Genomic DNA, 15,428 nt, shown 5'->3' with positions numbered 1-15,428 from the left:
CCATTTGACCCCTTGGTAGGTTTAGCGTTGAAGATTTTCAAGTTTTCTTTTGGTGCAGCGTAATTATTGAAAATCTTACTAACAGGCTTACGGTAGATAGAGCATTGAAGTAGAGTTCTTCTGGTGCGTGGTTAAAGTTAACTTGAAACAGCGATCTTAAAGTAGACAGAGTTCGTCTGCCATAGCGTTTAAATTGGAGCGCCTGAGCCCGCAAAGATTGGCGACTAATACCCCCAAAATTGAAGTTTATGGAATCCTGTTGCGAGACAGTAATAAAGGCTCAGTCAGCTTGATTAATCTCGAAGCGAAGCGTGAGAGTACTCCCCGTATAAACTGCCCTTGTCGGAGTGCTTATTTGGGAGAAAGTAGAGAGGGAGAGAGAGAGAGAACTGTACAAGGGGAATTAGCAATCAAACTGTTGATAGCTCGATGAGTGTGGAAGTGGGGCAGTAGAGTACCCGGTAGGTACACAGAGCCTCTGTACACTCCATTATTATTGAATTATCGAGCGCAGATATCGAGAGAAAAGACCTCGTGAAACCGTGGTTTCATGAAAAAGCAAACAATAGGATAGGATAAAGGAAAACAGGACATCGTGTCGCCGTCCAACGTTCATTTCGCTGACGAAATGATTCATTCGAACAGTTGCCGCGTAATCGGTCTTTAGTGGGAAGACCGTGATACCGTGCTTCCTCTGAGCACAGTTATTAATACGCGTCGAATTGAACGTCGATCGTTCAACCTTCTCGGAATCCATTTTTCGAGCGTGTAAAAGCGCGCGACAGAATTTCCATAGAGAAATGATTGCAATTAGGCGTAATTCGCAAGTCGAGATAGCCGCTCGTTCGCAGAAACGCTGCGTAGCTATTATCTCGCGGACACGGCGTGGTTATCCGCGTGTTTGATCTGATATCCACCTGCTCGGCCGCCAAATCGAATCGCGTTTATCGTCGTACAAACACCGGATCGCGTAGATCCGTGAACAATCGCGAGACGCTGGCGAGTTCTCGCGAAATCGACGCACAACGATTCCGTGGAAAACGTTTCCGATTACCGCAAATCATCCGCTCCTCCGACCGAACACTGTTTCATTCATACGATCTCCGAGAAGCTGCAATTGGTACTCTGAACAATTTTCATGAACGCGTCGATCCACCAGGCAACGGAGTTATCGTCCTCGAGGTTCTCCGCTTTTGTTTATGTGACATGTAACTCACACGAGGCACGTAATAAATTGAACATTATCGACGGAGTCTGCAGATGATTCAATTTATACATCGAACCTCTTGGAAATCGATACGGTCTTCGCAGACCGACTCACGATAAGATTAATCGCCGATTGAAGCTCCGTTATTAGGTTTTTGGGTAAACAATTTTGATTGTTAGGGAAATGCGTTCTGTTATGATTAAACTGAAGACTTTTATGCGACATAAAAATTTTCTTCGTTAACGCTAAACCAGGCGAGTACTTAAAAGCGATTAAAATGTATCAGCTTACAAAAATGACAAAGCTCTATTTATGTATTCAGATGTTGTGCAATTTTTATTACAATATGTGCTTGGATAAAGAAATTTATCGAGTCAATTTTCATGTGAACAACTTCATAATTTCAGTAATTGTAAGATGAAAAATACAAAACCAATTACAAAACACAGAAACAATACAAACATTTCTTTCTATTTTTAAACGATTTTAACAAATTGAAAACAACATATAGATGTTCTTAATTTGTCCTAATGTTTTTATTGTTTTAAATTACACTCACCCATTTTTATCGTAAATTCATAAAATCCGTGCTCCAGATGAAGGCATACATCGAACTCGTCGATCGTGGATCGATTTTCTTACCACAAGTGAGAGTTCTTAGGATTTCTCTGAAGTGGAGTGCTCCTTATCCTTTCTAAAAATACTCGGAAACCCGGTCGTCTTATCGATCGACGTAGCGGAGAAAAAGCGAGCCCGAGATTCTACCGGTCGAATGCCAGACATTTTTCATGAGCTGGCTAACGTAATATCGTCACCTCGAGCCGGCTGTATTATTCTGACAATCAAGATTAATCCTCGAGATACCGCTCGACCGCAATTGGCTGCAGTTCTTGCTCCCGAGCTGCGCAATTAGCGTGTTTCTGGGGTTTAATGGAAAAGGACCTAATTGTTCGATGATTCGTGTCCACTCGTTCATTCTGTCGGACTGATTCTCGAATCCTAGATTTTCAAGATCGAATTAAGACCGAGTGTTCTTTTCGAACATATATCTCGTTAACTTTCTTCTCTTCAGGCTTTTCCGAGAGTCGGTTCAAGCTATCGATTTGAATATCGCCGGGATATTTGCTCGTGGGCGGCCATCGATCGAGATCGAAAGGTTTGCTTCCAGTTCTCGTTTCCGACGTTATCGCGACCCAGTTCCGGCCGAGTCGAGTGTCGACTTGGATTTTTATCTGTGGATCGAGACCGACGGACGTCTCTCGTCGAGAAGCTTTTGTTAAATCTAATCCAAATAAGAAAGGAGATCGGGAAGAAGCGTCAGATGAAACTGAATGAGACGAAGAAATGAATTCGAGAGCGAAAGGCGACAGGAAAAATCGTGTGTCGAAATGAACGAGCGAATGCTCGATTCAGTTGCAACACGTGGAGCAGAATGATTTAAATAATGATTTCTCGGAGGAATGTCTCTGGTTGTCGGGGGCAACTGGTGAACCGTGTACCCTGGGAATTCGAAGGGCAGGTAAATGGTATCGAGGGGAAATAGTTTGCAGCACGTTTGGCACCGGTTCAAGCCTTCTCTTGGGTATCGGCTAATGGGTAGCCGCAAATCCGCCGGCAGCGAACCAGCTCACGTAGAAGGAGGTGGTACATACCCGTGTCGCGTCTTGCGTGGTGCGTCTCTTCGGAATCGCCTGTGGACTCGCGTCGTCAGGTCACAGGGAATGCCGGAAAAGCAGAAAACCGGCGTCCAACCAGAAAAGGAACGAGATCGCATTCGGCTCACGTATCCACAGCGAGAGAGACAAGTACGGTGATCACGTTCCGCCAACGTGAGACTCCTCTGCCCCGGAATTCCAGGCTGTCGCTGTTTGCTTGCCTTTTGTGCCTCTTATCTGTTCCCGGAGATGCACCCGGAAATGCAGGCGCATTCCGATGCATGGCATTCCGAGGGACAGACCGAGAGCCTAGTCGATCGTGCAATCATTTAGCACCGAGATAGAGAAACAAAGGGCAATCTTCCTCGCGGGCCAGCTGGCCGTTGCCCTCCGGGGCACTAGCTTCGCTCCGCCTTCGAGGGTGACGAAGTCACGCCCATTCGGAGCACTCGACACAAAAAGAAAGTAACATCGTGATCCTCAAAGCTAGACTGTTAGGTGACCCAGAGTATCTACACGCTCTACAAGTACAAATTGTCGATTGGGATTCCATTCCGGTGCTGTGGTAACCAAGGGCAGCGAAGCCACGCCCATATTTTATCCGAAAATGAGCAAGATTATAGTCTTTGAAGGTGGATACTTGTACGATGCAGAGTCAATCATCCTCGACGATGGGTATTTTGTAACGGATTAGCCATGATTCGAGCTTATATCAGCCGGCTCGCGCAAATAGAAACCGCGCGCGCGTCGCCTCGAAAAGGTGATTTACCAGCGTCACCAGTGAAAGTGAGCTCTCCTCCGGGTAGGTGTTAACGTTAACACAAATCACACGGCGCTTGGTGGCGCCTGCTAACGGTATAATTACCCGGGAACGTGGCGTATATCCTGTCTACCGATCGTCGATCTCCTCGGAAACGATCTCCGATCGACCGTGGATATTATCTCTTCAGGATCTTGGCGCCGGATCGTGTCTTTTCTTCCGAACGAGCCGCGAAATCGTTCCGATCGAGATCGACGAGGATGGCGACGGAAATCGGCGCGAAACCGATCCGGGGAACACTGGGCGCGCGCGAGAAACAACTTCGGAGCAGGTTTCCGGGTACATCGGGTCCGGAGATAAGGCTCCGGAACGCCGCCGAGGGAAAGCCGGCATATCGTGTTTCCTCGGGGGAGCGCAATAATCCGGCGAATGGCGGTCGATCGCGCGACTCGCGAGATTCGCGAACGCGATTTCCGACGACCGGCGACGATAACGAGACAGTTTACGGCCAAGCGAGTCACGACCAAGAGACGTGCGTGACCGAGAGACGTTTAGGTGGACGCCGAGCGCTGGCACGTTGACCCGTTTGCATCAGAATCCGCTAATTAACGCCGCGGTCGCGAAATCGTCGACGCGATTCCTGCAAACGCGAGAATTTTAACGCAAACCACTTCGAAGGACGTTCCTTAACATCTCTTAAAACTCCGCGACTTACAACTTGAGGATCGATCGCTCGACAAATTGTTTGACAGCGATGAGAAGGCTCAGAAATAAATTACTCTACTGAAGCTACAGATTTTTCCATTCGAAGTTGAAAGAAACTCAAATACCCGCTAACAACGTGCCGCAGGGGTGCTCCGATTTTTCACAGGTCGGATACCTGCGTGAGGTGCTTGTTGATCCCGAGGAACGGGCTCGGCTGTGAATGAACGGTTGATCGTTCGCGAAATTAGTCGGCCAGCGAAATTAACCGGGATTTATTCGCTTTTGTTCGATAGGCGATCGATCCGACGGTGTCGCAAGCGTGGTTTGCAAAACGGCGTCTCTATGGCGTTTCGGTGAGTGTGCCTCGCACCTGGACACCGTAAAACAAACCGCACGTGGCCGTCGTCGTTAGACCGTTTACGCTGTGCATGGAGAAGAGGGGAGAACGCATTCTTTTCGACATTGTGCGCACGAAGAAAGCGTACGATTTCGTAACCAGAGCTCTGCAGTAAGCACGCCGATCCCTCGACTGACACCCTCTCGGCGCGTTCCACTTTTGTTCGCGGCCTGACAATGGAAAAAGAGATAGGCGGTCGTTAACTCTTTGAGAAGTTATAATGCACTTTTCCGTGGAGCCCGGCACCACCGGATTCGGATCTGGGTTAGGCTCGATTAGCCTCAGATCGAGCGCTACTTTAACCACAACCACACGCAGACCGAGAGCCTGTATATTAAGGTTGCATCAAACGGCGATGGTAATCGCGCCGCCATTACCACGCATTCAAATCGCCGGAACCGTAGTTTGTATTAATGGGCGCGCGCCCGTTCACGGTTTCATTACGCGGAAACCGTACGCATTATCTCGGGCACGATTTTCTCCGTGGGACCCCGGTACACACGTTCCCGCTCGTGCACGGTCGAAATAACTTGACAGTCGATTTTATTTTAGACTCTGACGCCAGGCCGATAGCGAGCCGGTCAGAGTTCAACTCCAAACGCCGCTCGTTATGTATTCGTTTGTGGCGCGAGTTATGGGGGATCTATTTACCAGAATAGCCGCCGTAAAACCACCGCCGACTATCCATAGGGAAATCAAATTTCTTTCAAGTCGCGCCGTCGAGAATTATTCACTTCTTCTGCGATCGGTCCTCGACCGGTAACTTATTCCCGAGGCAAATCACGACGAATTTATTTGCCGCAATGTTCGACCTAATTTCTTCGCCAACTTCCTGCGATTAAATGTTATTTAGCTTCAATTTCTACACGCGGGTTCTTTTCAGATCGGCATTTAACTGGACCGGTTTTATATTTTTCATCTCCAATTAGTGAGACAATTATTGAAATTATGAAGTTGACTCGATACATTTCTTTATCCAAGCTAAAACATTTGAATCGTTTTCAGTGCTCGGTAGGTTCAGTGTTAACTTGATAATCTCCACTCAAAATGTATTTAGCGGAATATTCCCCGATCTGCCCACGGCAGAATTTCTCCGATTTCGAGCCGACGTGTGCATAATATTACAAACAATTAACAATGCTCGTTACCGCGATCGTCGAGCGTGTTGGCCGCGAGGCGATTTATCATCGATGAATGATCTCCGGCGCGGTATCGCGAGAAGCATGATCGTTCGAACACAATGCGCGTGTTATTATAATCCCGGGAGGATCGGCGATGGTATCATCGAGCGAAGCGAGTGCAACGAGGTGGCCGGTTGCATAGAAATGCGCGCAAATGAGACGCATTTCCATATCGAAAACGCGAGTTTCCCATCGTGGTCGCACGAGCACGAGAGTCTTTCCACTGGGCTTTCCGAGCGGAGGGAGAGCTTGAATCGCGAGCTTTGTTAGCGATCTTCTCTCTTCGTCGATCGTCCGGCTGTCGGCTAGCAGGCAGTGAGTCAGAGAAACGTGGCCGGCGTACAGAGAGCGAGGTGAGACGAAGCGGGATAAAGCGGGATCAAGCGGTCTGGCCGCTCTTGAGACTTTTCAGCGGCCGAGCTCCTCGTTGCTTTTCGTCAATGAACGGACGTTTCCCTTTCTTTCGGCTCCACGTACGCTATTTTTGCCCGGCACGGCGCCACGCTGCCCGCCGGTTCATTGAATCCAAATCGACGATGGCATCGAGCGAGCCGCACGCTCCCAAACCTGAATCGATCTCGATCGATCTCGTCCCGTCTCGATTTCTACTCCCCACGTCTTCATAATCATCCTCGCAACACCCCGTTAAAACTTGTAAACCAGCTTAAAAATTATGGGACAATTCTTCAACGAGGACGATCAATTTTCGAATCCCGTGTCTCTCGTTACACAACAATGTTAGGATGACATCGCCAATTCTACGACAACATTCATCCTAATTAGAGCTTCGAAGCTCTCACGGGCCGACGTCATAAAAATTACGGTTGGAAGCCAGCGATAAGACGCTTTACACCTCGACGAGCCGAGAGCGATAAGTTTATTATCGAATAAATTAGCGGAGGATCGTGCGAGCGGTTTCTCGCGCCATTTAAGAAACACGGAACTTTCAGAAAATCCGCGGCGGCGGTTCGAGAGAGGAATGAAGAGAGAGGCTCTCCCTTTCTCTGTCGGCGCGCCGCTTTCCGCTCTGCGCTGCTCTGCTCCGCTTCGCTCGTTGCTGGCCATATGCGTTCCTCCCCGATCGAGATGTTGCACTTGGCTGGAACTCGGCTAATAATAGAACCGGGACCAACTTTCGTCTCGGCCTCGCGTGCACCAGCTTCCTCCGGCCTGTCACGTTGGAAACCGATGACACGGTTCGGCCTTTTGCCGCGTTCGTCTCTCTTTTGCCCAGCCGTCCCATAAACGATACACTCACGGTGTTCCCGTGTCTCCCGGCTGTCGAGGCGATCGCGTGTTCCACGAACGCGTTGTTCCACCGGGCGTTTAGAGAACCGAACGATTCGGTAGATCGCACGGAACGATCGGGCGGACTCGCTCCAATTCGAGGGGAAACCCTAGAACTTTTAGATTCCGGTCGTGGGAAAAGTTGGAAATCGGCTTGGGCCGCGAGTACATTGAACCTACGGTACCACCGCCGCCGCCGCCGGCTACGGTGACATTTAGGCCGTTTTTACCGTCAAAGGACACATTGTGACGGGCTACCGGCTGCCACACACTCCCGGGCCCTTCACTCCGCTCCCATAATCGCGCCAGAGAAACGAATCCTCTAACCACACCGACCCAGACCCATCCGAACCATTAACGAGACCGTAGAAACCGTTCTCGACGAAAAAAACTATTCGAATTAGCCGAATTGTGGTTACAGTAATTACAACTTCTTAGAAGAACAAGAAATTAATTTTCTTTCTTAATGTATAAATAGTATTTTAAAATTCTCTTCTATTAATATTTTTACTGTCTTAGATTGCACCTATTAATTTTCGTGATAAATGCATCAAATCCGCTGTCTGTTAATAACACACATAGTTGGTAGATTTTGTTCGAAATCTGACTTTTATTTTGATTCAGATGAAAATATTCGCGATTCTAGGGTAAGGAAGTCCGCAGGAAATGCTCGGGTGCGCCCGATTTTTAATCGACAGCTTTCATCGAAGGCCGGGCACGGTGTTCCCCCGAGTTTTCCAAAAACAAACGATTCCCCGGCCGGCAAAACGACAGAAAACGAGGGGAACAACAAACCGTTCCAGTTTAGCACTTCCTGCGCTGTAAACCTGTTTCAAAGATGGCTAGCAACTTTCGGAAGAACAGCCTCGCGCCCGGTTTTTGCCGTCGATACGTACATAAATAACCGGCCGGGCAAATCGCTACACCGATAAATCTTGCCACGCAAAAATATACCGTGCTTTCTTTGCGTGCTCTTTATGGGAGCTGTTTGCACTCACGGCTGACGGACAGCTGCGAATTCCGAAAGAATAACTTCCTCCCTCGAGTCGAACCCTTTCGTCCTCGATACAGGTCCCTGCCGATCTTTGCAGATCTATGGCGATCCTTACGATATATATGTATACATTTGTTAATCTTCGTAGAGTGTCCAATAGGGTCAAAGTTTCAGCCTTGGAAATTGTTATGAAAATTTGTCCGCTATACAGTTAGGAGCAAAACTGATCACACACACTTTAAATCAGAATAACTTTTTTTTTAATGGACCAAACGACTTCAATTTCTCTGTAAGGCTGGAAGAATTAGTTTAGTAAATGACGTCTAAAAAATATGTTAAGAAAATGCATTGAAAAATTGATTTTTACGACTTTTCGGCTGGGCCAATAACAAAAATTTAAAAGATGTGTTTGGTCAACTCGTATAAATTATATGCGTTCTGAAAATTTCATTGAAATCAGTTAATTGGTTTACGAGTTATAAACGATCAAAAGTGGTAAAAATTGCGATTTTTCAAGATTTTCGGCCTTTTTACCAGTTTTGATCGTTTATAATTCGCGAACCAATTTCAATGAAATTTTCGGAGTGTATATAATTTATACGAGTTGCCCGAGCACGTCTTTTAAATTTTCGTTAACGGCCCAGCTAAAAAAGTCGTAACAATCAATTTTTACTATTGTTTTCCACAATTCCGACCAAATGCACTTTTTCAGCATATTTTTTTTCTAGCCTTCTTCTAGCGTTACAGGAAATTGAAGTCGTTTGGTCCATTCATAAAAAAGTTATTCTGATTTAAAGTGTGCGTGATCGGTTTTAAACTGTACAATCGGTCTACAGAGTTATTTAATGGGCGAACGGGAAGCTGCAACATTCTCGCTGGATCATCCTGTAGAGACGCTCACCGCAGAAGCGTCGGAGCACATGTTGCCGCGGACAAGTTCATTGCACGTTGATTCACGTCTGCCTCGAAGGGGAATCGGGAACCATCGGCTCGCCGGTTTGTTTATACAATATCTTCGTGTTTCGCGGGTCGTCCGAGTAAACGGGCTCACTGTTTGCCAGGCAGACTGCATCGGCGTCAGACACGCGATATTCGCAATAAACAAACCCTCCGATGTGAATAGAAAAACGCGGTTCCCCGTAATGGAATGCAAGACTCGCTCGAGTCAGACCCCTTCGGCTTCTGTAATATGCAGTATCGTGTGGATACCTTAAACGCCGAGCCTCGAAGCGTGTCTGCGATCGTTCCAGTCCATGATATTCAATTTTAAAGACTAGCCTCGTCTAAGTTCACTCGTCATCTCCATGTCTGCGAAATACTAGCTTCCTGCACGGCATGATCTTTGAGTTACCGCGTATTAAAGTTGCGAGGCGAGAGCTCTTGGCAGAGTCGCCAGATCAGGGCAATTCAGAGGAAACAGTTACCCCCTCTTTGTCAGCACCGGGTCAGTCACGTGACATTGTGACGCGTGCACGACAGAGACGGAACGCGTCACGTGACGAGGTCGTAGTGGAATGGCGTCGTAGAGGGGGAAGGTAGAGTGGGGAGACAAGACTTAATCTGGCGACTCTGGATCTCGGGACTATACATTTTTAAGAAGACCGATTGTAACCTAAAATTTTTCTGTCGCAGGGTCAAGCACGGACCTGGTGCCCCAGATGCTGGGAATGTACGACGAGCTCGCGCGTCGCGGAAATGGCTATACCGACGTGGTCCTCCCTACGGTACTGCAGAAGCGCCTGAGTTTGGTGTCCCATCGAGGCTCCATGTTTGGCCAGTTTTGTTCCGAAGTGTCCAACTCGCAGCCTGAGGAAATCCCAGCAATGACCTTGGACGAGGGGTCGCAAAGCCGGGTGGAAGTGATCGTGGCTGAAGCTCAGAAGGACAGCGCCGTATATGACACTCTGGGGAGTCTGCAAGAGGATCGAACCGATTGCACGATCGGGGAGAAGCCTTATCGGAGAGAGAGCAATGGACTCTCGCCGTTGAGGTACAACCGAAGATGCAGAAACGCCGGTCGACCTCTCTCTGGGAGCTCCGTAGCGTCCAGCACGTCCTCCAGCGGATGCAGCAACCAGGGGAACACCTGCAACGTGAATCCTTATTTGGCGTCCGTCGAGTCCCTGGCCGATACTTGCGCCAGCTCTCAAGGTAAACGCGAGATTTCGATTCGAAATGTCGAATAGAGTGGTGCTCCGGCACTGTGCCATCTAGCCAGTAGCCCTTCTCGGAGTCCCTAAATTTTCTAGATCCTTAGATCCAATAGAAAATATCGTTCCATTGGTACTACGGAAGCTCCTCCCATTGTATCGCTTGACCACACCCCTTGGCCCTCCTCTGAGTCCCCAAATTGTCTAGTTGCTTATATTCAATAGAAAATATCGTTTCATCGGTACAACGGAAACCCCTCCCATTGTACCGGTTGGCCACACCCCTTGGCCCTCCGTAGATTACTCGGGGGCGCATTCGGAGATCCTATCTCCACAGTTTCGATGGCAGTCGGAGACCAATTGAGATCATAGCGGCACTGCTTCTCTTGTTTCACTTTCCCGAAACAAAAGGGAATTCCTTTTATTTACGAGGTTACCCACGTCCGTAGATCTTTAACGGCGTGCATTTTCTCGAGCCGCAATTCAGGCCGCGTAGCAACGTTTTCCACGATGATCGCGGAACGCCGAGAGAGAACTTTATTGCCAACGGTTGCTATCATTACTGTCATTGCTGGTTATTACGCTACGGCGGAGAGAAAGTCAGAGTCCTTGGAATCTCCTCCGACCGATGCATTGGGAAACGGATTTCTAAAATATTTCTGGCTTTGGATCGCTTCCTCCGGTGTTACGTTTCGCCGTATGAGCTCTCAATTAGAAGAGCCAGACTAATTGCTCGCGAGCTAGCACCGTCGGCTCCGGGCAAACGATTATTTCATTAAAATATTGAGGTTCGATCGACTTCCTTGCAAGAAGTTACGCAACAATAACTATTTCCATCGACGTTTTGTCGACGATTAGTCGAATAGAAATGGAACGGACATTTTCTACTCCGACAGGTTCCGGCGACAGCGGCGTGGTCACGGTTTCCGAATCGAACTGTCGAATCGGAAACGATGGCAGCGGTCAGAGGAGGAACAGCGCGGAGGAGGACTCACCGTTCTACAGGTCGCGCTACTGCGACCCCCATCGAAACCCCATGGAAAGGGTGCTCCTCGAAATTGTCGACACTGAGGCGATCTACGTGGAACACCTGCGACAGATCATCCAAGTACGTTCATCATTTATTATACATTTATGAAGAATTTGATTGGGCGAAATATGAAACAGTAAAAGATTAAAAAATTTTATTCCTGCTTCTCGCAATCAGTGCAAAACATTTCTTATTTTGCATAAAGATCCGCCGTCTATTCATGATTCTTCGTTTCTCTCTCCTCTTCAGAATCGTATAGAAATTGACGCCTGTATGTGTTTTCCAGGGTTACCTTATATTCTGGAGAAACGATCCGGCATCGTTCGCCCATCAAATGCAACTAAGCGACTTATTTAGTAATATTGAGGATATCTTCGAGTTCAACAGGTAGCGTGATCCTCCATTAATTAAACGTTCGTTTGAGAGTCCTCGGGGATTAATGGCGACGCGATTTCGTTTCAGTCAGTTCCTTCAAGAAATAGAGAAGTGCGGCTTGGACCCTGTTTGCATGGCAAACACATTTATAAAGCACAACTCAGGATTCAAAGTGTACACGGAGTATTGCACCAATTACCCACGGTAAGTCGCCGAGGGATACTCTAAGCGATTTAGGGGGTGCAGACTACAATTGCTAGGCACTAATACAGCCAATTTCAGGACAGTTTCCGTTTTGACTGATCTAATGAGTCAAGAGGAAGCTGCGAGCGCGTTTCGGGAGAGGCAAGCGGCTCTGGGACACGCGTTGCCTCTCGGATCTTTCCTTCTGAAGCCGGTCCAGAGGATTCTGAAGTACCATTTACTCCTGGAGGCAAGTCACTATTGTACCTTTCTATCAATCGGCTTTGAGGATCTTCATTCTTTGAGTAAATTACGAGACTCCTTGCCGTACGACTTTCTTCGTGGTTATAATGATTACGACTTCTTTGTCTTTAATCATTTCTGACTCGTTATTATACGGCAAGGGGTTAATGAGTGTCGGAACTGATTGGTCGAACTGTTGTCTCCTTAGAACCTGTCGAAGGAGTACGGAGCGTACTGCGATTCGCGAGAAGACGAGGCTGAAGGTAGGAAAGCGATCGAGGCGGCGTTGATTGCGACGACTGGAATCGCGAAGCACATCAACGCCATGAAACGACGACACGAGCACGCTGTGCGTGTTCAAGAGATCCAGTCCCTTCTGTATGGCTGGCCTGGTCCAGATTTAACCACCAGCGGAGAGCTGGTCGCAGAAGGCCGATTCAGAATGCGAGGGGCGAAAGCCCCTAGGCATGCCTTTTTGTTCGATCGTATGCTTCTTCTCACCAAGAAGAAAGAAGATGGACTTCTAGTCTACAAGGCTCACATTATGGTACGATCCTTATCCGCCTAACTCATTATCCACGGGTCTAGAAATGTCTTTATTTTGTGAACAGTGTTCCAACCTGATGCTCATCGAAAGCATACCGGGAGAGCCGCTTAGCTTCCATGTGATTCCCTTCGATAATCCTCGACTGCAGTATACCTTGCAGGTAAGAGGCGCCACGTTAACATTTTCTCCGTGCTATTCTAATGTTAACCGTGCACAAGGGTGTAATTAGATTCCAGATATTTTCGGAGGAAAATGTAAAGGAAAAATCTGTCTGGATAAGTTTTATTGATTTTTGAAAGATAAGCATACAATCTTTACAAAAGAAACATATTTATATTTTTGTATTTCCGTGTTTATTATCCTGGGGTGCACTTGCACCTCATACACAGAAAGAATGTTAAGGAAGTCTCGTTTCCAGGACTGCAAGGGAGTGGATAGTCGAGAGCGCTAGATAAAAGATCAATCTAGGCCGCGATTGCCCCCAAATTTTCTATTTTTACGTTAACGAGGCGTAATTTGCATTATTCGCGAGTATAAAACTGCGACAGTAAAAATAATCCCGCACCCTTGCAGTCCTGGAAACGAGACTGCCCCACTCGATTTTACACCTTGTCTATCGACGATGCTAATCATTCATTGTTACCAGGCGAGAAACTTAGAGCAGAAAAGAGAATGGACGCTGCAGATCAAGAGGGTGATCCTCGAGAACTACAATGCAGTGATACCTTCTCACGCGAGGCAGTTGGTCCTGCAGCTCGGGCAGACACAACCAGAGGGTAACTTACATCTTCAACTGCTAAATCCACAATTTAATGAACATTCGATAAACCAAGATGATGGCACGTTTATAGATGACGCTCTGGCAGACAAAGGATCGGCGAAGAAGCAATACTCCGCGCCGCCAGAGTACTTAGAGAAGCGAAAGCAGGAACGAGAGAGGCGGCGCTCGGAGACAGGACTTAGGCAAAAATTCAAGAAGAATGTCAGAAAGTCTGAGATTACAACCGAGGTAAGAGAGTCGTCTTAAAACGATAGATGAGAACTGTGCCTCGTTTTAGTGACTGTGAACGAGTGTGTATTCTTCACAGGATTCTCCAGCATCGACGAGGAAGAACCAAAACGAGGATTCGAGCGTCACCGACTCTAAGGATCAAGGACTCAGAGTCTCTGACGGACGGGGATTGAAAGTAAAGGTAAAAAGTTTGCCCAGTAATCTCAGGATATCTTAAACTCTTAACGCTAACCGTACCGAGCACAAAATTCGACTGTTATAGAAAAATTACAACACTGAATTTATTTAAATTTCTTGCAGTTTTTATAACAATATGTGCTTGAATGAAGAAATTCATTTAATAATTTCTAATAACACTGACCAACAAATTTCAACTTTTTTTGAATTTTAATTTTTCCCCGAGCCACACGCACACAGTTTTCGAGAAATTTGATTTTGAAAAAAAAAGACATTTTTTAACTTTAAACAAATATTGTGATGTTATTATAAAAGATATTGAATTGTTCTTTACAGCAAAAGATTCTGTTAGTGTTAACCAGCAAGCTAATCGAGGCATTTGTTCTTCAGGATCGTTTCACCGGTTGGAGGAGAAAATCAGAGCCAGGCTTCCAGTCGTACGTGTGCCTGAACCAATCGGACGAAGAGCAGAAGGAGGACCTTTGCGACTCGGGTTCAGCCGTTGTTGAGACCAAGATGACCGAGAGCGATCAGCATCCGTTAATCTCCCCTTCACCGGAAGCCAAAGAGCCGAACACCGAGCAACAATCCCAGGCGCAAACGGTGGAGGAGATAGTCGGCCACATCCTGATGCAGAACCAGGAGTTCCAAAAGCTGTTGGAGAAGCAACGGACGAACAGCATTCTGAACGTCAGGCAACAGCAGCGTTTCAACAAGCACATGTCCGCGGACACGTCCGACGAAAGTGATTCCGAGAACACGAACTACATCGCGGAGAATTCGAACAATAGAATGACGCGGCTGAGAACGATGCAAAGAGACAGGCTAGTCAGGACGAATAACACGTGGAATTCGTTGTCCTCCACCAGGGACCATCAGCCCACGCAGCTACAGCTGCTGTACGACAATTTGAACAAGACTGAGAACAAGCTGAACGATGCTGGCCTGAAGAACAAGGTGAATCGTGTGCAGGAGAAGAAGGCGCTATTCGAGGCGTTCAAGAGGCAGAGCATCGTCACGGAGAGCAAGGTGATCAAGACTGCTTTGAGGATACGGGAGAACTCGACGTCCAGAAGTGAGGACCCTGTTCTGGTTCCGAAGGAAGCAGAGGTTCCGACGAAGGAGAACGAGAACGGAGATCGCAAAGATGCTAGGGAAGAGACTGGCAAAGGGTTCGGCAACTACGACAACCTGCAGCACGTCTGGGAAGGTCTCCAAGAGGAAAAGGACTTGGAGAATAACGATAGTCCAACTAGGCCAGCCGTCTGGCTCACTAAACGCTGCGAAGGTCTGCCCACGTCTCCTCAGAAATGCGGTTCTCTACCGCGCAGCTTTCAAATCAATCCGAATTCGAACCAGAACGTAACCAAGTCCCGATTCCTGCAGAGAGACGGCAAACCCATGAGCGAGCGACCGTTCACGATAGCCTCGGACAAACCTGCGGAGATCAACCTGGAGGACATGGAGAGGTACGTCGGTATCTAAGTGTTCGAAAGAAATTCAAGATTATATTGCAATGGAACTA

General features: G+C 47.5%; 1 protein-coding gene across 3 annotated transcripts in view; it reads left to right on the top strand.

Annotated features, from left to right (window-relative positions):
- Gefmeso (Guanine nucleotide exchange factor in mesoderm) overlaps nucleotides 1-15,428 on the top strand; it is a 49,199-nt gene that overhangs the window by 30,574 nt on the left and 3,197 nt on the right. For all 3 annotated transcript variants that reach the window (XM_076438309.1, XM_076438311.1, XM_076438310.1), the window contains exons 2-12: nucleotides 9,819-10,337; nucleotides 11,233-11,444; nucleotides 11,653-11,753; nucleotides 11,829-11,945; nucleotides 12,024-12,174; nucleotides 12,376-12,714; nucleotides 12,779-12,874; nucleotides 13,361-13,490; nucleotides 13,566-13,723; nucleotides 13,803-13,907; nucleotides 14,294-15,372. In XM_076438309.1, the coding sequence (XP_076294424.1) occupies nucleotides 9,819-10,337; nucleotides 11,233-11,444; nucleotides 11,653-11,753; nucleotides 11,829-11,945; nucleotides 12,024-12,174; nucleotides 12,376-12,714; nucleotides 12,779-12,874; nucleotides 13,361-13,490; nucleotides 13,566-13,723; nucleotides 13,803-13,907; nucleotides 14,294-15,372 (3,007 nt within the window). The remainder of the gene's footprint in view (nucleotides 1-9,818; nucleotides 10,338-11,232; nucleotides 11,445-11,652; nucleotides 11,754-11,828; nucleotides 11,946-12,023; nucleotides 12,175-12,375; nucleotides 12,715-12,778; nucleotides 12,875-13,360; nucleotides 13,491-13,565; nucleotides 13,724-13,802; nucleotides 13,908-14,293; nucleotides 15,373-15,428) is intronic.

This window comes from Lasioglossum baleicum, chromosome 14 (genome assembly GCF_051020765.1).
Source record: "Lasioglossum baleicum chromosome 14, iyLasBale1, whole genome shotgun sequence".
NCBI classification, from domain to species: Eukaryota; Metazoa; Arthropoda; class Insecta; order Hymenoptera; family Halictidae; genus Lasioglossum; species Lasioglossum baleicum.
The sequence above is the reverse complement of the archived record's forward strand: the minus strand, read 5'-3'. Positions and strand labels throughout refer to the sequence as shown.